At 41.4% G+C, this 21,455-nt stretch overlaps 1 protein-coding gene across 2 annotated transcripts in view; it reads right to left on the bottom strand.

Annotated features, from left to right (window-relative positions):
• Positions 1 to 21,455, bottom strand: part of LIMA1 (LIM domain and actin binding 1) — a 42,569-nt gene that overhangs the window by 20,351 nt on the left and 763 nt on the right. For both annotated transcript variants that reach the window (XM_050925367.1, XM_050925368.1), the window contains exons 2-4: positions 11,559 to 11,696; positions 5,472 to 5,517; positions 2,648 to 3,109 (exon numbers count right to left, since the gene is read on the bottom strand). In XM_050925367.1, coding sequence (XP_050781324.1) covers positions 2,648 to 3,109; positions 5,472 to 5,517; positions 11,559 to 11,677 — 627 coding nt within the window. In that variant the 5' untranslated portion in view covers positions 11,678 to 11,696. The remainder of the gene's footprint in view (positions 1 to 2,647; positions 3,110 to 5,471; positions 5,518 to 11,558; positions 11,697 to 21,455) is intronic.

The following is a 21,455-nucleotide window of genomic DNA, read 5'->3' as shown; positions in this document are numbered from 1 at the left end:
AAAAGAACAAGTACCTGCCTCAAAACAACTCCAAGGGACAACTGAATCTTAATGCTTAAATGGAATGTTTTAGGTTATGCTCCCTGACTTTAACAGAGAGATATACCTATCTCATAGTGCTGGAAGGGACCTTGAAGGTCATTGAGTCCAGTCCCCTGCCTTCACTAGCAGGACCAAGTATTGATTTTGCCCCAGATCCCTAAATGGCCCCCTCAAGGACTGAACTCACAATCCTGGGTTTAGCAGGCCAATGCTCAAACCACTGAGCTATCCCTCCCCTCTAAGACAACTTTCTTTAACTACTTGCACTTGTGTGTCTTATTTGATGTGAGTCACTGTGACACACTGAAGCATCTCTGAAATTGCCAAAGACTTGAGACATTAGAACCAATAAGTAATAAAGGAAAGCTGGTCTTTTGCTTCAGGCATCAGTTTGAGTCCCACTCTCACTTCTCAGACAGGCTGCTACTTATGTGCTTAGAAGTACTTTCTTCCCAAAGATGCAATAAACATGCATCTTGCTTCTGAGATTCAGAAACTGGATCAAAATCTGAAAAGAAAATAAGAACTGGAGCTTGTGCAGGCAGTGCAGCATCCCTGGGCAAAATGTAATCCAGCCATTTTTTTGTTCAGTTTTGAGAGTCTGGATAGTTTTGTTTCTACAAACAGATGCAGGTGAGGACATAAGGGGCAAAGACAGTCAGGACCAACAATTTAGGAGCTATCCATGTTGAATTACAGAACTGAGCACACTGCACTTTGAAACTACCCAGACTTGAGCTGCTTCTCCAGTTGTTCCCTACTTTAATGTAACTAAAGCATATCCCTATGCTGCATGACTGAATCTGCATGATATCACCCTCATACCCCCTAAAATTTCCAGGGCCAGAAAACTTACAGAAGTGCTTTTTAGTTGCAACAAAGGCCTTTCCCCTTCATTTTAAAAAACTTAAGACATTTTACTTTATAAGTTTGATTGAGGGGGGAAATTGCATGTGCAAGATGAATTTTGAGTGGGCAAGAATGGAATTTAAAGGATGAATTCCTCAAAGTTTCAGGACTTACAGAAACTGACCCCAGCAGTTCTGAATTAGCCAGTTTGCTGTGACCAAGTTTAAAATAATGACTTATCTATGACATACAGTTACCAATTCCAGCTGTTAAAGACGAGTACTTTGGTCAGCTCAAAAACACTTCCTTCCCCCAATGCTCAGATACAGTTATTCAAGTTTGGCTGGAAAACTGGTACTTTCCTGCGTTTTCATGTGCTCTGGAGAACGATTTCCTGAGAAGAAATCTCCAAAGTCACACCTTGCTACTGTTCCTTGTAATTAGCACCTTAGGGACGGAGTCAATAGCAAAGGCAGCTCTTAAAAATTTTAATGAGAACTAAGAACTCAGATTTAAACAGTTACTTGAGAAACCATTTTGAATGCCTATATTCAGGCCAAATATTCAGCCTAAACCAAAGATTCTGTTCCCCAAGCCCCCATTTATTTCATATCTAAAGTAAATATCTCCACTGTCCAAGACTTTGCTTTGTTTTATTGAATAATCTAATAAAATCATCACAAGTAAAACAAAGCCAGAAATAAGAAATTTTGAGAAAACTGGAGAATCCACCAGCATCAAGGCCCCAGGACTCTGTTGTAAGTCACTGGCATATGCAACTCATTTTCTAGTTAAGCAATTCTCCCTGGGGACAAAATCTGCAGTCCACATGCAGGATCAAATTTCATGAGCAACTGTAGGAAAATGCAAGCCCTGTGCGTTTGCAAGTCAAAACTAGTAAAGGCGTGAGCTCATCTAGCTATTTTCCCTGTGAGAGAATTTTCTTTGATAGGAAACATTAAGATACACAGATGAGAGTTTAGCACAAAGGAGATGGCATTTCAGCTCAGTACAATATAAAAAGTGAGCCCTTAGACTTTCCCTGTGCTTTGGCAGACCTTCCTGTCCCACAGCAGTGGGTGTTAAGCTATTCACAAAGGGATCTTAATAGTTTAAAAAACAACAACAAAAACTCATGTTTAAATGACTCACTGCTTCTTAATTTTTCCTGTGGGCACTGAGCAGTCAGCCCCACTTTGTTTTAAAAAAAATTATTTACTCAAATACCAGTCCATTCTGTGTTTTTGATTGGATCCAACCAAAAAAAAAAAAAAAAAAAAAAGAGAAATAATCTATCCATCCCAGATTAACATGTTAAAAGAAGAATTCCCTGCTATTGTGGAACTGCAACACAGAGTCAGTCAGTGACTTGAGGTAAGTGTGGTAATATATTTTATTGGACCAACTTCTGTTGGTGAGAGAGACAAGCTTTGAAGCACTGTGTAAGCTCAAAAACTTGTCTCTCTCAACAACAGAAGTTGATCCAATAAAAGATATTGCCTAACCCATCTTGTCTCTCTAATATCCTAGGACCAACATAGTTACAAGATTGCATACATGGAGAGTCCGTGACATCCATAGAGTTTTCAGCTCTTTAGCACCAACCACTTCAAGATACATTTTTCAGCTTCAGTAATGAATAAAACTGTCATTTGTACAGTTAATAGCTCTGCACCACCCCCTGCAGAGAGTTCTCAGATGCCCAGGAGGCAGTTAAGAGGCTAAAAATTAAGGTCTGAAGTTATATAATCCTTACCTTTGTTTGAGCTCCATCACTCTTCTCAAACATCATCTTTAGTTTGTTTAGTGGGATGTTATATTTCTCTATCTTCCCTGAAGAGTCCGGGTTTTCACTGGCCTCAGGTTTGCCTACTTCTTGTCTGGATTCTCTTACACAATTTTCCATTTTATCACTCTCCAGTGAGTAGATCTTAGACTCCTTGCTGTCAACACTTGGATATTTCAATTGGTCAAAGGCTCCAGAAGGTGATCGGGGTTGAGATTTTGAATAGACCCTTGATGTTTGGTCAGTTTCTGCTTTAGAAGCAGGGTTGGTTTCTACTCCAACACTGGGGCTGGTGACCTTCTGCCTAACCTCAGTACAGTTGCTTTGTAGGGTTTCCGTCCCAGACTCTGTTTCCAATATTGGATTCTCCCACTTCTTCTTTAACACACTCAGACTCCCCCTTTTAAAATGAGGGGGAAGATTTTCTGTGTTCTAAAAAGAACAAGAAGTTAATGCCAGTCAAACTGCCTGATGAAGCATTAAAGCACTTCTTTTCTGTACAAAAGGAATAAAGACTCAGTGCTGATCTTAGCCCGCTGCTCTTTCAGACAGCTGTGAATAGTTACAACTGTGCCACATGGAGAAAGCATCTGATGGGGGGAGAAAAAAGCTAGAAACTGAAGCAGGAAGTGATCAAACAGGATGGCCTTATAAGGAAAAAAAGGGAATCGAGGTCTAATGGAGTTAAAGATGACACAAAAGGCTTGAATCCACACACTAAGGAAATCTAACAGAATTAACACCAGCAGACTTTAGAATGAGAGACTTATGTTAACAATGGGAAAAGCAGGCACGTGTTGGGGGTGCTAAGCCAAATGTTGCAATGTTTTCCATCTGCTTTAAGGGAAGCAGGGAGAACAATTAACTATCTATTCCAAGAACTAAACATTATCTTTCAGAAACCACTATTACTTTGGATTTATGCTTTTCTACTTTCAGTTAGTGGCAGCATTTCAGTGCCAACAGGCCTCTAAACACAATATTTTAGACCACCCAATACAAATTAAACATTACAATTCTTTTGCATCCATTTATAAAATCTGATCATATAGTGGAATATTTAATTCTTCTACTAAAGGTACACTCTGATCACTGAATGACACATACTCATGCACATAAGTTACATCCTACAAACACTGCCACACCACTGCCATAAGCCAACAGAACGTATTCTGGATTAGCTGGTACTGACCCACAGCAATACTACCCCTCAGATTCAAGTACCTTCAGACTACTTCTGCTCAGCGGTGATTACCCCATGTACAAACAACAACAGAACCCAGCATTTAGCAAATTCACATCCAATACCTGCCAGCGCTGCATTTTTGTGGTCTGCTCCTTATGGATCCTACTTGCAGATAGTTTTACTTATGGTAGAACAGGTCTGCAAGGCTTTAGAGAATTAAACAGGATTAGCAGCTATATTGGGATTTAAGTCTCTCACCCCATTACTCTTCTAGTCACATTCTGAATGCTTCTCTACAAACTAACTAGAATCCACTTAAGCTTCAGGAAAAGATCAGTTTATTTGCTCACTGTATTTAAAGCATATAAGAAAATTGTAGGGAAAATGGCACAATGTATTAAAGAGGTAACAAAGGTCCCCCACGTGAAGGGTTTTCAGAACAAAATTAGACACTGAAGTTTCTGCAGCTAAAGCTGCCTTTAATCCAGGGTGCACTGTTGCATACGGAGTTCTGACATGCATCATACCATGAGTCATTCTGTGCTTAGGCTCTGCTTTGCCCTGCCCGTACAAGTGATGCAATAGCTTCCAGTAGTGAGCTGGCATTCTTCCTTATTAACGCTGAGAAATTACATCCTGCAAAGCACCCCACAACTTGTTCTTATAAATAGGTTTGTAAATGTTTTAAGCAAGAATCATTGACCTCTGTCAGGTCTCAGTAAGTCTTTGGATGATCATGCAGTATGGGAATGAAGGAGCATTGAACAGGCTCCTGCCTGGTCTCTCTTGCCCTGGCTACAGTGACCCAGAGATAAGGCATGCAATGCTTATTAAGTGTGCCATCGAATTGCTCACTTATGACTGAGGAAGCATGCTCGGAGAGGGAATTGCTCATTCCTTTTGGACACCGTAGTTAACCCTGTACATTTTAAATGAAGAATAAGCAGAGATTCTGCTTGTAAATGCAGACTTGCCATCTTAGAGCATTCTCACCCACCGGAGTCCCCTGATCCCAGAGCAGTGGGAAGAAGTGAAACTGTAATAGCAGAGACAAACAGAATGTCTCTCTCCTCCCCCAAGGCAAGTAAGTCCAAATGATTTAAAAATCTACTTCAGAGAAGGGACCCTGCAGTTAGAAAGGAAAATAAATTAAAATTATTGGAAGCTGACAGCATCCCTTTAAGCTTCAAAATTTAGATAAGAAATGAGCAAACAAGCACAGAAACCATACAACTGCCTACAGCTCAGAAAACAGAGGTGGCCATTCATGTTTTGTCATTAGAACAGAGGACTCCGAGCCAGCTGCATCTTGGCTTCTACTTAGAACTGAACCAATGATTCAGTGTGTGACCTCGGGCAAGTTACTTGACTTTCCTGTGCTTCAGTCAATCCAGTGGGGGAAGACAGGCCAAAAGCAAGCCCTTGGTGAAAAAAGGCAAACACTGCATCTGAGCCAAGTATTCTTGCAAACAAGGTACAAAAAAGCCACAGCGCATGTATGGGTTGTTCAGCTTCCCCCAAGAGCAGCAGTCTCAGGAAAGGTGTAACACAGTTAGTCACCCTAATTTACATGATGCTTCTCATTCCAGAAGGATCATAAATACTTACATTTCTTTTTTTCTCTGCAGTAGCTTCTTCAGCTGCTTTCTGATACCTTTTGGGAAAGTGGAAGAAAAAAAATTAACTGGACTACAAAGTTCCAAATCTTTTGGTGGGAGCACATTCACCCTGCAACAAGGATATTACATACTTTCCAGACCTCATGAACAAAAAACTGGAGATTTCAAAACACTTATCAGTTGATTGTCATGGAAAAAGTGGTAAGACACAAAAGCATATGAACAATGTAACAAGGTACAGTGACATGTTCTTTTGAGCAATACAACTCTTACAGGAAAAAAAAAAATATTTAAAACCTATTGACTAGTAAAGCCATTAAAACACCCAGCAGTCATCCCACACTTCATTGCCCTGGACAGAGAGAACCAAAGCTAAGAGATTGTGAAAGACCTTGCTCAATTGGTTGCAAAGACTAAAAGAGAGCCCAAATAAATTGTAAAAAAGCCATAGGTTTTCCACCAAAATGTTGTAGCGACGAACAACTTTATTTATAGTAATTAAAGTTCTACTTTTCAGAAGCGATGGATGGTAGCCTGTTTCCTATTTGGGTACATTTATATTCTGCCTCTGAATTCCCCAGTGTACCATTCAGGAGCCTTACAACTCCAGCTGTCTTGCAGTCACATTCTTGCCATCATATCGTTGGAATCAAACACACCACTTAGATCTCTCTTGCCTTCTTGGGGCCTGATGCTGAAAGATGCTTAAGTAACCTAAGAACAGATTGCATATAGGAAAATGGAAACTAGGTCAGATTACGAAGGATGAATATAGGCAAACAACACAGGAATGTAGGGGAAAGATTAGAAAGGCAAAGGCACAAATGAGCTCAAACTAGCTATGGGAATAAAGGGAAACAAGACTTTTTATCAATATATTAGAAGCAAGAAGACCAAGGACAGGGTAGGCCCACTGCTCAGTGAGGAGGGAGAAACAGTAACAGGAAATTTGGAAATTGCAGAGATGCTTAATGACTTCTTTGTTTCGGTCTTCACTGAGAAGTCTGAAGGAATGCCTAACACAGTGAATCCTTACGGGAAGGGGATAGGTTTAGAATAAAAAAAAGAACAAGTTCAAAATCACTTAGAAAAGTTAGATGCCTGCAAGTCACCAGGGCCTGATGAAATGCATCCTAGAATACTCAAGTAGCAGACTGAGGAGATATCTGAGCCTCTAGCTATTATCTCTGGAAAATCATGGGAGACGGGAGAGATTCCAGAAGACTGGAAAAGGGCTAATATAGTGCTCATCTAGAAAAAGGGAAATAAAAACAACCCAGGAAATTACAGACCAGTTAGTTTAACTTCTGTGCCAGGGAAGATAATGGAGCAAATAATAAGGAAATCATCTGCAGACACTTGGAAGGTGGTAAGGTGATAGGGAATAGCCAGCATGGATTTGTAAAGAACAAATCGTGTCAAACCAATCTGATAGCTTTCTTTGATCTGATAACGAGTCTTGTGGATAAGGGAGAAGCAGTGGATGTGGTGTACTGAGACTTTAGTAAAGCATTTGATACGGTCTCGCATGATATTCTTATCAATAAACTAGACAAATACAATTTAGACAGGGCTACTATAACGGTGGGTGCATAACTGGCTGGACAACCATACTCAGAGAGTAGTTATTTATGGTTCCCAATCCTGCTGGAAAGGTATAACAAGTGGGGTTCTGCAGGAGTCCGTTTTGGGACCGGCTCTGTTCAATATCTTCATCAACGACTTAGATGTTGGCATAGAAAGTGCGCTTATTAAGTTTGCAGATGATACCAAACTGGGCAGGATTGCAATTGCTTTGGAGGACAGGGTCATAATTCAAAATGATCTGGACAAATTGGAGAAATGGTCTGAGGTAAAAGAGATGAAGTTTAATAAAGACAAATGCAAAGTGCTTCACTTAGGAAGGAACAATCAGCTTCACACATACAGAATGGGAAGAGACTGTCTAGGAAGGAGTACGGCAGAAAGGGATCTAGGGGTTATAGTGGACCACAAACTAAATATGAGTCAACAGTGTGATGCTGTTGCAAAAAAGGAAACATGATTCTGGGATGCATTAACAGGTGTGTTGTGAGCAAGACAATGAGAAATCATTCTTCCGCTCTACTCTGCGCTGGTTAGGCCTCAACTGGAGTATTGTGTCCAGTTCTGGGCACCGCATTTCAAGAAAGATGTGGAGAAATTGGAGAGGGTCCAGAGAAGAGCAACAAGAATGATTAAAGGTCCTGAAAACATGACCTATGAAGGAAGGCTCAAAGAACTGGGTTTGTTTAGTGTGGAAAAGAGAAGACAGAGGGGACATGATAGCAGTTTTCAGGTATCTAAAAGGGTGTCATCAGGAGGAGGGAGAAAACTTGTTGACCTTAGCCTCTAAGGATAGAACAAGAAGCAATGGGCTTAAACTGCAGCAAGGGAGATTTAGGTTGGACATTAGGAAAAAGTTCCTAACTGTCAAGGTAGTTAAACACTGGAATAAATTGCCTAGGGAGGTTGTGGAATCTCCATCTCTGGAGATATTTAAGAGTAGGTTAGATAAATGTCTATCAGGGATGGTCTAGATAGTATTTGGTCCTGACATGAGAGCAGGGGACTGGACTCGATGACCTCTCGAGGTCCCTTCCAGACCTAGAGTCTACGAATCTATGAATCTCTTAGGCTTTGCAAATCATTCTTATTATTCTCTAGCCTCTGAACATGTCATATATGAGAGTTTTTTAAAAGTTAGATCACAAATCTGTTTGGAGGTTTAATTTTAAAGCCAAATTGTCAGCAAGTTACAGCCAGTTAGTGACACAGTAGCAGATTTGAAAGGACATTATAAACTCAGTTTTTGAAATATCTGCTGGTGCCACCCCCATGACTAAATCTTATCTGGTGGCCAAATCCAGTAGAAGAAACAATCTCTTACCACCCTGCCTATATTTGTACTCTATCACTGATTTTTGTATCAGGCCATTTGTTTACACTGTGTGCTGGATTTATGCATCTTGCATGGGAGGTTTCTCCCTCCTATGCCTCCTTTGTTAGTCTCAACAGAAAGCCTGTGCTGCTTTCCTACTCCATGAGCTGCACAAGCAGCTTCCATTCTGAAGGACAGAAGAAAACTACACAAGTGCTTGCACTTGATGGATATAGTTACGCTGGTCTAAGCCTTTGAAGATCTAGAGCAGTGATTCTCAAGCCTTTGCAGTGCTGACTCCTTTCACACAGCAAGCCTGTGCGTGTGACCCACTCTTATAAATTAAAAATACTTCTTTATATATTTAACTCCATTATAAATGCTGGATGCAAAGAGGGGTTTGTGGTGGAGGCTGACAGCTTGTGACCCCCTGAGGGGTCCCAACCCCCAGTTTGAGAAACCCCGATCTAGGGTGTATTGTGCTACGAAGCTTCCAAGTTTGTTCCTCCATGGCAAGACACAGAACTGAAGTGAGCAACAAATGGGGCGAGTCCCTTGCTGCTCTGCCTCTTCCTGGATAGAGACACAAAGATGCACTGGAGAAAACAGACTGAAGGTGCGTCAGAGGGTGGCCCTTTAAGGGAGCTGGCTTAGCACCACCTCTGACTAATTAGATGCATCCCAGGTGATTGACTGGATGTCAGGCATCACGTGATCATCAGCAGGTCACCTGATCCTCAGAAAAAAGGCCAACAAACAGCTCAGTTGGGAGCAGAAAGACTGGCAGGGAACAGTTAGGCTGGTGCTCCAAGACTATTTTATTTGGCTGCTGAAATGAGGTGTGTGCAGAGCAAAAGCCACTGAAAACACTTGATTCTGGGCAAGACCGACAGCCCCAGGTAGCTAACTTCCATGACAATGGAGCATGTGGCAGAAATACATTTGTGTAACCAGGAGCTCAGGCTTGCGCAGAGCCAAGAGTTAATTCAAAACCTTAACTGATTTTTCAAAATAAGGAAATGCCTGTAGAAGGAATGTGATTGGTTTATGGAAAAGTGGGCCAAGATTACCAGCCCTGCATATCTGAGTGTAACTTCACTGGAGACAAGGGAGCTGCAGCCATTGGTAGTATAGCAGAATTTGGACATAATCTATCAATAGCCACTCTTTGGGGGAGGGGGACAATTATATTCCCCAAATTTAGTGTTTCATTTCTAGGAGAGTAAGTTTCATCTCTTCCATCTCATTTTTTGCTGATTCTTTTGCCCATCACAACCCCTGAACACTAGCAATACCCAAAGAGTATCCATCATGGAAATGAAGTACTGATTTCAGTGTGTCTGGTAACAAGTTTGTCTCTCTGCTGTTCAAAGGCGTACACTACAGTTGTAGCCTACAAGGTAAGATAAGATGGTGAGGTTCTAGCATATTGGATTTATTTATTAGTTTTGCACTTTTTGAAAGCTTTTGCTCAAATCCTGATTGGCCACTTGCAACAATTAACATGGTGATCTCATCCAAATTTATGAGAAATCTCTCCATTTTTGTACAACTGACTACCATTGCTGGATAAGCCCGGGACTGGAAATGGCAGGGCAAGTGCATGGGTGAAACAAGATTCATTGCCAGAGTTGTGCCTGAGACCCAGGCAAAGAGTGAGGTGCACTGGAAAAACATATCAGAAGACTGAAGGAGAAGGCAGCCTGGAAAGACATGGATGTTGCAGGCAGGGACTGAGGTATTGTGCCAGTATTGGAAAGGAGTCTGCACAATCTATGGTTTAAATCTGCACTAACAGCCCCTCAATTTCACTAATAGTTAGTCACAAACTTAACAAGTTAAGAGACAGGCAGTTTGCATGGTATTTTGGGATACAAAAATGGTTTTTAAAGCAGTAGATTTAGCTGAAAGAGCCGTAGTAGGATTATGTTTCCTGCTGTGGATTTCAAGATTGGTGAACCAAGAGGGAACTGAAGTGTCCTTTTCTAAATAGCCCTGCCATTGCTTTCATGAGGGTAGGGAAGCCGGGCTTGGTTAAAGTATAGTGTGGTGAATTACTCCAGTAAATGTAATTTTAAAGGATTATTAAAGTTTAGCAAATTGACCAGGCTCGATTTCAAAATCACAGCTAGAGGCAATTGAATCACTGACTACGGCCATAACAAGCATTTTCTTCCTTGCACTCAACACTTCTAAAGAACAAAATAGCATGTTCCAGGAATGGACTAGAGATCAGGTATTTAAAAAAAATAATTTAGAGGAGCAGCCTCTCATTTGAGGCTTCCACACATCTCATTACCAATTACAGAAGTTGATACCAGGCAATACTATTAAAATAGGCTGGGATTTTCAAAGCAGCCTAAGAGTTAGGTGCCCAACTTACACTGAAGGTCTCCACCTGCGGTCTGCACATTTCTCAGGTACCAATGACATGCAGTCCAGCAAGCACACTTAAGGTACATGTTTGCTTAGTAGGGCTGCCTTCTTCCTTGGTTACAAGAAAGCGTTATTGTTTGAATGGGAAACCAATGTAAGATTCCACAGTCTACCTTGCCTGTCTGCAAGTGAACACTCCTCTAATAAAGAAAGATTAGAAGAAGCTAAGGGGGAGATCTATGAAGAACCCTTTGTGAAAATATTGTTTTTAGACTAGCCCTTTTAACCCCTTGGGTTTCCTATCAGGAAATCCATCACCGACAACTGTCAGACTGGGCTTCAAACTGGAATTATGCTGTAGTTGTGAGAGGGGCTCCTGCTTTCCAACACGCCTTGGAGAAAGTGTAGGACTGGTGAACTTTGCATCTCATATAAAGGTTGCAAAGATCTGTTTCTGATGAAAGAGTAAATCCATGGGTGGTAGCTACTAAACCCCAAATATGGATGCCTAACAGACTATTATGAATCAACCGTGAAGGTTGCACCTTCTCTTCCAGCAGGAGGGGGTGCTAATGCTGACAATGGCAGCCAGAAAGGGATATTGTAGTTCTATGGCTAAAGCATCAGGATTTGCCAACAGTCTGAAGAACATTCTATGCGTATGTTATTGCACAGAGGATGGGGTTTAACTGAATTTTAAAAAGGTAAGCAGTGCAGACAGGGAACTGCCACCATCAGCTCGCAAGGTGTCAGCTGCTAGGCTACACATCTGTTTTTGAACTTAAGCTTTAGATCACTTACTTGGAGAACCTCTCAAGGAGAGCTGATGACTTATTCTTGTTGACCAGAGAAAGCTCTTTGGCAGTGATTCTCAGAGAGTGTGAAGTCCATTGTCTTCTGTTAAAAGGAGATGGCTCCATCTTGTGAAAGCAGAAATATCTATGAAAAACAAAGCAAAGAAATACAGTCAAACCTCGCAATAACGCACCCTGCTATAACACGAAATTGCATATAATGCAATCATAAGTTGGCTCCCCTTTAAGGCCTAATACCAGTGGTCCCCAAGACCATGGCAGGGGAGAGAAGCTGTGGCCCCGCGCCTGTCGGGGACAGAGAACTCTGAGGCTGCGGGCGCTAGTGCTCTCTGTCCCCAGCAGGCATGGGGCTGCAGCTACTCTTGAAGCCAGAGAGAAGCCACGGCCTCGCGCCTGCCAGGGACAGAGAGCACCGGCGCCCATAGCCTCGGAATTCTCTGTCCCCGGCAGGCACGGGGCCGTGGCTTCTCTCCCCTGCTGGGCACTGGGCGGTGCACATCAATGCTCCGCATTGGGGACCACTGACTTCAACTGACCGGCTTGAAACCCCGCTATACCGCAACCCCGCATTTATCGCGATGGAATTTTTTGGACCCCAAGCATCGCGTTATAGCCAGGTTTCACTGTACTCAAAATGAAATAGTGATCCAAAAAGGATTTGGACTGAGTGGCTATAAATTGTCAGTCTTTATTTGGGCACTACAAGCAGGTCTCATATCATTGTTGCCAAGTAACAGTCACTGCAGGCTCCTTGGATCAAGTGAATAAAAAACTAAATCAATAGCTCTAGATTATAAAACATCTTCAAGGAACTTTAATCTATTTTACTGGTAAAAACACTGACCATTGCAACAGAATGGGAAGAGAAGTCAAACTCAGAGCGAAAAGGATGCTAACGTGAACCCCTCTGCAATTCAGATCCATAGGCTCCACGGCACAAATAAGCTCCAGGAAGCCCTGTCGGCCATTTCCCACTCTGGTTTCTAAAACAAACCTTCAGGCATTTATGCAAAAAGGCAAGAGTTATGAAACTTAAGAGGATGTAATTCCTATGACAATAAATGAGCAATGTTTGCAAGGTCTTCAGATTTAATGCAGCAGCCGCTTCCTTTGCGAGTTGGAACAAGTCCTCCCTCATGGACAGGTCTGCAAACTTGGTATTAAACAGCTCCCAGTTACCTAAAGGAATGGCTTTAAACATTCTGTACTCCTGTAAACTGGGACAAGGTTTTGAACAGCTCTTCAGCATGAAAGTGGTCAGAGAGAGAAACCAGAATTTATGCACATCCAATTATTTTTATTTTTTAAGAACAGTTTTGAGGGCCCCATGATAACGCCACAAATGATTTGGCTCAAAATAGGCATGTTGCTTGTTTCTCCTTTCTGTGATATTGGGGAGCAGAATATCAGTTGATCACGCTAGAGACACTGCAAGGTGACACTGTTTAAGGCAACATCTCTTCTCACATGTCTGAAGATTGCTCCCATAACTTATGGGAGCATAAATTGATAGAGGGATCCTTATAGTGTTACAGTAAAGAAATACGGCCTAGATTGATATTTTTTTCATCAGTTTCATGTTTTTAATTTGCAACATTCACAAGTGAAAAAAATATTTATTTACTAGACTCTGATGAGCCCTCAGAATATAGCTCCACAGATCAAGTCTTGGAGTAAAATCACACCTGAAATGGAAGCACTAAGGAGATTTGACAGTGTTACCTCAACTAAAGGCAGAGAACTAGCACACTTCTCTAGGGACTTTTTTCTAATCCATGCAAAAAAGGACCCAGAATAGGGAAAAATGTGTATCAGGATGATAACCTACTTTATGATACGATGCACTCATGATTACTTCCTGGTTTGAAAACAGACACTCTGCAAGCACAGCAAATCCAGACTGCACTGTCATTGGATGGATTTCAGATTAATTTTTTCAGGCTACACTCCTGATGCAGTTTGAGCACAACTCTTAAAAATCTGTAGGTGGATAAGTCAATACATTCTAACTTTTTCCAACTTCAAGTACTGGAGATGGTAACCACTACTCACCAGGAACCATCCATGGACATGTCTCCACCAAAGACAGGGTTCTTCAGAACAGCCCATTTCAATTTCACTGGCACAGTGTTCCGAAAGGTCTACACGACTATTGTACTATCCAAGACAGCACATACTGACAAACCAGTGCCAAAACTGGAGTTTGCATATGAAAGCAAAACTTCCTATTAGCCACAATATCAAACAGTAAAAACAAAAACAAAAAAGCATACTACTGGGTCCTCAAATGGTAGAAGTGAAAAAAAAAATGGGGGGGGGGAGATAAAGGAATTACTGTGTAACTTATTACTGTGCCAAACCTCAGAGACTTTCTATGTTCAGCTGAAATTTTCAAGGGCCAAGTTTCAAATCCCTGAAAAGGGTCATAAAGGGGCTTATGACTAATTTCAGTTCTGGATGGATTTGATATTACTGATGTCAGTCTCTTGACACTTTCCAAACTATGTACTCTGAAACATCTTTGCATAGTTAGGGCAGACAGAGCATGTGTTCACAAGATGAAAAGTGACTCAAAGTACTTGCTTATAAAGTCTTGTCTCATGACACACTGAAAAACCAGTGATACCAACCTGTAAGAGCCCTTTCTGGCACAGAAAGGAAGCATGTAGTGAAGCCCACTTGATAGCAAGCCACTTAGCAGCAAGATTCTTCCATACACAAATAATTTTGCATTAAATGTCTACAGACATTAAGGCCTTGCTAGCGCAAGGCTGCTGTGCTCCACTGTAAGTGGAGGTTAAAAGGTGCACAAGTTCTAGATACATTCCTTCACATTAACAAGGCCTTGTCTACACCAACAGATTTTCCTCAATTACAGCCATCACTGAGCAGCTGCTTTTGTGCAAACTGCAGCACAGGCAGACAAGGCCACCGTTTGCATGGGAATAATGCTTGTTTATGTATGGCTATAACCAAAGAAAATTTAATTCCAGACGAGTCTCTAGTCACCAGTTAGTCTCTCCCTTCCTTCCAAGAATGCCAAGTAAACAAGGGACAGTGAACAGGCATAGCTGAGATTTGGGTTTAAGTGTAAACCATGTGATAATATATCCCTCTCTTAACTACACAGAAATGCTTGTTAAAAGAGGATCAGTTTCTCCATGCTTTGTACCTTGCACTTTTACATGTAATGCAACATACCTGTGCTTCACAGGATTACGTCTGCTGTTTAATGTTGGCTGAACACGACTGACATGCTCTAAATAGGGAGCATGTAATGAAGCTGTATATCACTTTCAGTTAACTCTATTATGTAATTTTGCATCTTCACCCTGGTTTGTGTGTACAATTCGGTGGAATAGTGACAAGAGTGGAATAAATTCATTTTTTAAGCAATTAAGATGCATACAAAGACTTTTCTTTTGTAATTTTTAATTTGTTGAAGGTCAGATCATTTACAGGAAAATCCTGTTACCAAGCTGATACTGATATTAAGATGCTGCACTGTTGTAACAGAAAGAATATGCAAGGGACGTTGAAAGTAAACAAGAATGTTTAAACAACACACCTTGTTTTAAGCACGAACATTCTGTTCACTTACCTTTGATAGTAATAATTTTGACTTACGGCAGATAACACACGCATTACATTTCAGATACCACTCCTTTACCTACAGTCACATCTGTGTTAAAAGAATCATGACTCATTTCAGCAAACATCTCTTCCATAATGGGAGCAATTGCTGTTAATTTTTTTCAAAACTGAAACAAAAGTAGCCTGCTTAATCTTGAATGGCTACACAGTGTACACACACTGAAAGTTGCCATGAAGATGTTAACAAACCTGTGTTTCCATATTCTTAACACCTTCCAATATCTTACTTTGTTTAAAGATTCATCATGTTTCTAAAGAATCCATGCTACTTCCTAGCCCCTTCTGGGTAATTCATTCCAGACCACTTCAAGAAAGCAATATTCATTGGCTACTATGAGTATTAGTTTACTATCTGTTTTGTACAAACATGCTCTGTGCTGCACAATACACACACATTCTCTGTCCCAGAGATTCACAATCTAAAGGACACAGACAGGGCACCCATAGACTTGCAGAAGTGTAGATAATAAAGGGATTACTTGCCAGCAGCAATGTCTGTACTCCAAATGTATGCCTCCACAGTCCCACTGTAGAAGTCATGTGCCCAGCTGCATGGTTATGGAACCTTTTTGAGCAGTATTTGCCTGATAGGAGGCATGAGAAATCCCCTCAAACTACACATTCCATAGGGAGAGTACATAAATAACCTGCCTCATCAGCTCCTTTCTATCTGCCTGAGGAGCCATGGAACCAACTTCTTCCCTGCTTCATTCAAATCTGGCTGTAAATAATTTACATTGTTAGCATTAAAGATTAAAAGTGTTTATTTTAGCTTTTCAACTGTTTTGTTGTATTTATGGTACTGTAGTTCTGAGTTTCCTTGCATTTTGTCCAACATGGTTGACTATTCTTATAAACCAAGAGTTGCAATAGCAAGAACGAGGATTTAAGAAACGTTCCTCTTGGACAATAAACTGTATTCTGCCTCAGACCACAGTGAGAAATTCCTCATGCATGTTGTGGAAAGGGACTCAAGTCAAATCTGTAACAACTGCAAGGCCTTCTCTACAAGGGATCCAAAGGACCCTATGACTAACCCATTAGCCTAGTCCAGTAAGAGATTCTCTACAAAATGAGTCTCCCAAGCATGACTAGCTATGCCAATGGGGTTATCACTTTGCGACAGTATCCCATGAAAATCATCAAAACAGGTTTTAGGGGTTACAGAACCATGCTCCTGGGATGGAGGTAAGGAAAGCACCCCAATTACTCCTCCTTTGGATTTGTTGGAGGAGATCTGAAGTTCTCTCTGGAGTATTCTCCACTTAATGAGCCCTCACTGGCATGGAAACTACAGTTCTGGAGTAAGATGGTACCATATATGGAACCAGGTGGGTGCATGGTTCCTGTCAGACCCAAGCTTGGTACCACAGCCTTCTCTGAACTGAGGAAAGCAGGTTCCCTGCCACGCCACTGCAATGCCACATCAAGAGGAAACTAGCTCAGACACAGGAACATCTGACTTAAATATGACTGCTCATAATACATGACGTTAAGAACATACAAGTCTCTACAAGATTACAGGTTTAGTGAATATTTTAGTTTGTTTTATGTAATGATACTAGAACTCTGAAATAGCATTATAACTGTCGAATACACTAATCACTCAAACTAAGATAACCTATTAAAACAGCCTTGCAAAATTCATCTTGAGCTGAGTTAGTGTTGGGGGGAAGAGTTAAATGGGTTAGTAAACTAGCATTTTTATCATCATTGTGGAAGGGCAGATGAGAATATTTGGAACCTGGCAAGTCTTCATGACAACTTACAAAAAGGTGGAGTAGAAAATGGTGCATCAGCCATAGCTAAACTTCACTGTTTGATCACAGCCACTGTAAATTAAAACCTTATATTTACCATAGTAGAGTAAAACCCATATATATGTGGAAGATATAGAGAAAATATTCATACACAGATTCAACTCCCTATTAGTTAGCTGCCTCAAGGTAGGGCTGAGTGGTTTGTTTTTAAAGACATTTATATTGATGTGTCTGCAAAAAGAAGCATCTGCTATTACAGCTCATTAGTTAATAGCAAAAGGGACATCCGAGCTGAGCAGTGGGACCAACAAAGTAAAATCAACTGAAGCAGAGCAGAGGTATACACTGATCATAGAATCATAGACGATTAGGGTTGGAAGAGACCTCAGGAGATCACCTAGTCTAACCCCCTGCTCAAAGCAGGACCAACACCAATTAAGTCAACCCATCGATGACCCACTAATCCACCAATTCATTACCCCAAATCTTTTTTTAAAAAAATCAAAATAAAATATATGCCTCTAAAATATGCACTTCTATAAGTTTATATTTCTGATGATAACCTACATTGTAGCCATGTTGATCCCAGGGTATTAGGAAGACAATATGGGTGAGGTAGTATCTTTTATTGGACCAAGAGTGACAAGCTTTCATGCTTCCACAGAGCTCTTCTTTGGGTCAACAGTTATAGGCAGTAGATACACTTTCAGGTTTAATGTATATTGTTCAGTGTTGTATCTTTTTGCACTCACAGGAAGTTACTAGGATTTTTAGACATTAATTTGGTTGTCATCTAAACAGTAACTCATCAGGATTACTACTCATTAGGTCAGAGGTGGGCAAACTACAGCCCACAGGACTGTCCTGCCCAGGCCCCGAGCTCCCTGCCTGGGAGGCTAGCCCCTGGCCTCTCCCCTGCTGTCCCTTCTCCCTCGCAGCCTCAGCTTGCTCGCTCCACCACCAGCACAATGCTCTGGGTGGCAGGGCTGTGAGCTCCTGGGGCAGTGCAGCTGCAGAGCCCTGTCTGACCTGTCTCTGTGCTGCATGGTGGCAGCGGCGTGGCCTGGCTCCAGCTGGATGACACAGCTATAGCGCCGTCAGCCACCAGTGCTCCAGGCAGCGCAGTAAGGGGCCAGGGATAGAGGGCAGGGGAGTTCAGCGTGGTGGTGAAGGAGCAGGGGTGTGGATAGGGGTCAGGGTGGTCAGGAGAGGAACAGGGGGTTGAATGGGGGCAGGGGTCCCGGGGGGCCAGTCAGGGGACAGGGCAAAGGGGTGGTTGAATGGGAGCAGGGGTCTGGGGGGGGCATCAGGAATGAGAAGAGGGGTTGGATGGGGCAGCAGGGATCCGGGGGTGGTCGGGGACAAGAAGAAGGGGTGTGGATGGGGCAGGGGTCCCAGAGGAGCCATCAGGGAACGGGTGGTTGGATGGGGCATGGGTCCTTGGGGGGGGGGGAAAGAGAGGAGGGGGGGCTGGGCCACGACCCCCTCCCCAACCACCCTCCATACAGTTTACTACATCCAATGCGGCCCTCAGGCCAAAAAGTTTGTCCACCCCTGCATTAGGTCATCCTATGAGGAAAAATCTTCAATAGGTGGGCATGTAACAAACAAGAGATATAAACACCACACCATTTTACTGAACTTTGGCACCACAGAATACAGAAACAAACATCTCCCTGCCAGTTTTCTGATCTACAGAGCCTTTGAAGCCATTTTCTCAGAAATAATAGCACCTAAGTCCTACATATTTACTGCTCAGAATGACAACTTTCTGGGAATGGCATTCACAATTCTTGTTTTAAATATGATGTAAAAACCTTTATTTAAGACTCTGAGGTAGTACAAGCATTTGCTGTTAAGACCAGACAAGTGATCTAATAAATGTGTGTGTTAAATCAGCAGGAACATTCAAATATGAGATGTCATTTAACATACTGAATAATGGACTTATTTTCATACAAAGTGTTCTTTGGTAAAAAGCTCAGACATCTGCAATAGCACAGATACCTGATTCTGCCTGGGGCTCAGAGACTCAAGACTCTTAACTGTTTAGTTACCAAGCTATTGGCTTCAGTCCCAATAGCACACTGAACTAGCAGTAGCTACCATAACCTTTCATTAAGCTTCTTCACATTTATTAATGGCAAGTCTACACTACAGCCCGGATTGAGGCTCTGAGATCGATCCACCGGTGGTCAATTTAGTGGGTCTAGTGAAGACCCGCCAAATCAACAGCATATTGCTCTCCAGTCGACCCCTGTACTCTACCCCTGACGAGAAGAATAATGTAGGTCGACGAGAGAAACTCCACCCACAGTGTAGACCCCGCGATAACTCGACCTAAGGTACGTTGACTCCAGCTTTGTTATTCACAGAGCTGGAGTTGCGCAGCATAGGTCGCTTTACCGTGGTAGTGTAGACATAGCCTAAGATTCAAGCTCCTTTTGGAATAGGCTTTGCTTGTACAATTCAATTATTCAGTTCAAAGTTGAACATGTAAAAATTACATTTTTAACCAATACTGTCACCCTAAGAAATATCAGGCCAATTATTATAAATATATTTGTGTCACGTTCTCCTGAACCACTGGGGGCAGTGCACATCACAAAAAGGACAAACAGAAGACCATCCTCTAAAAAAAATAATGTTTAATTTAATTGGTTGAATGCTAGTTTACAAGTTGGTCAAGCTAAAAATACAGAGAGATATACCTGTTGAACTACTGACTTTCTAACAGAAGTTTATTAAAGTAGATACAGTAGGAACTGTAGATATATTCCTACTGCCCAAGGAAGAACAATGGAGGTACAGCTGCTCCTAAGCTGATAAAGATATCAGCTATGATGCTGTTTATAGAAGATTCTATACTTACCACCACAACAGCAGAATTCTCTCTCTCTCTATAGAGCCTATTTTAAAAATTCTTTGCAGGTAATCAGCATAAATAAAAGAGAGAAGGTGCACGGCTCAAGAAGTTCACAGATCATAATATCATCTGTGTATTACCATAATATAATAGCTTGAACTAAAAGTTACCTCCCACCTGAGAAATTCTGAAAGAATAAGGCTCTTTGGGTTCACTATACAGTCTATTCTTTCAGCTAATGGAATAAGATCAAAGTCTGTAATCAGAATTAGATCTGAAGACACCACAACACATCTGAAGACACCACAAACACAATATTCCAGAACAGGACAAAATGCTAACCGCACTATTTCCTGGGATTGTGGCAGGTCAGTCTGAATGTTTTCTTAAGATAAGTTTTCGGTTTTCTAACCGCTCAATTCAAAATTCAGAACTATTCCTTGATTCCTTCCTACCCCAAACAAATAAGTCCATACTTGAGGAGGACAGGTGGCCGTGAACAAGTCACTTGAAATAACCACCTTGTAGTTTCTGTGTAAAGTTATCAAATTAGGATGTGACCTACAACCATAACACTGTAGCACACAAAGATACTGTGGCCCAGATTTGTACCAAAGCTGGAGAAGGCAGGATAACCCTAAACATTTTTCCTCTTTAATGGTGGTGAGAGGCTTGTAAAAGCAAAATAATTATTACTGTTTTTTTCCCTTAAATTGCATTTCAGAGTGTTCACCTAGTATTTAGGGAATATACTGAAAGAACGTGAAGACTATACCATGCCCATTACCAAACATTTGTTAGCAGTCTATATAAAACAGGCTCTCCACAAACATATCAAGATGCCATCAGACACCTTTCATTTCTTTGAAAGATGGGCGCAAACAAATTTCACTGGTAAATTTTCAATACTGCATGGCACAGAAGAGGAGAAAATAAACACAGGTGATCAGACAATTTATATTATGAGCTCAGTGAAACCTTGTTATGGATTGAGTTAAAACCTCATTGAGACTGGTAGGCGTGAACTCACCATTCAATTACCATTACTCTAAGGATAAACCCCTGGCCCCCTAAAACAGAAGAAATGTGAACCCACCAAGGAGCTTTTGCTGAGTACTGTTTTGGGTAGGTGGTACATGTATGGGAAGGCACAACAGACAAATTGTAAAAAGAGAGAGTGAAAGACATTTGGAAAGAGCAGTTGAAAGAATGTAGCTCACCCTTGAAGAAACCTGGGGAGAAGTTTTTGGGTTGGAGTACAGGCTGCTTGGGGCTGAGTTAAAAAAAAAAAGAGTGGTTTCTGCTTCTTGATTCTTTTTGCATTCAGAGACACAGGACTTTAATGCACTCTTCTTTATTTATGAAGAATGTATAAAAAAATACCTGACTATCACCAATTTCTATATGCAATTAGAACCACCTACTAGACTCCAGAGTTTTTTTTAAGCTTAGCCACTTAAGGCCAAAGAGGGTAACAATATGAAGAAACCATTTCGGTTTTGTTTCATTTTGAACATGGAGGTGGCAAATCTAGCCAAGATTTATGCAGTTATGAGAACTTTGCAAAGCAAAAGCTCCTAAGGGCATTGATTTACTATAACAG

The sequence above is a fragment of the Gopherus flavomarginatus genome, chromosome 16 (genome assembly GCF_025201925.1).
Source record: "Gopherus flavomarginatus isolate rGopFla2 chromosome 16, rGopFla2.mat.asm, whole genome shotgun sequence".
Classification (NCBI taxonomy): domain Eukaryota; kingdom Metazoa; phylum Chordata; order Testudines; family Testudinidae; genus Gopherus; species Gopherus flavomarginatus.
Note: the sequence above shows the minus strand (reverse complement) of the source record. Positions and strands in the feature narration are given on the sequence as shown.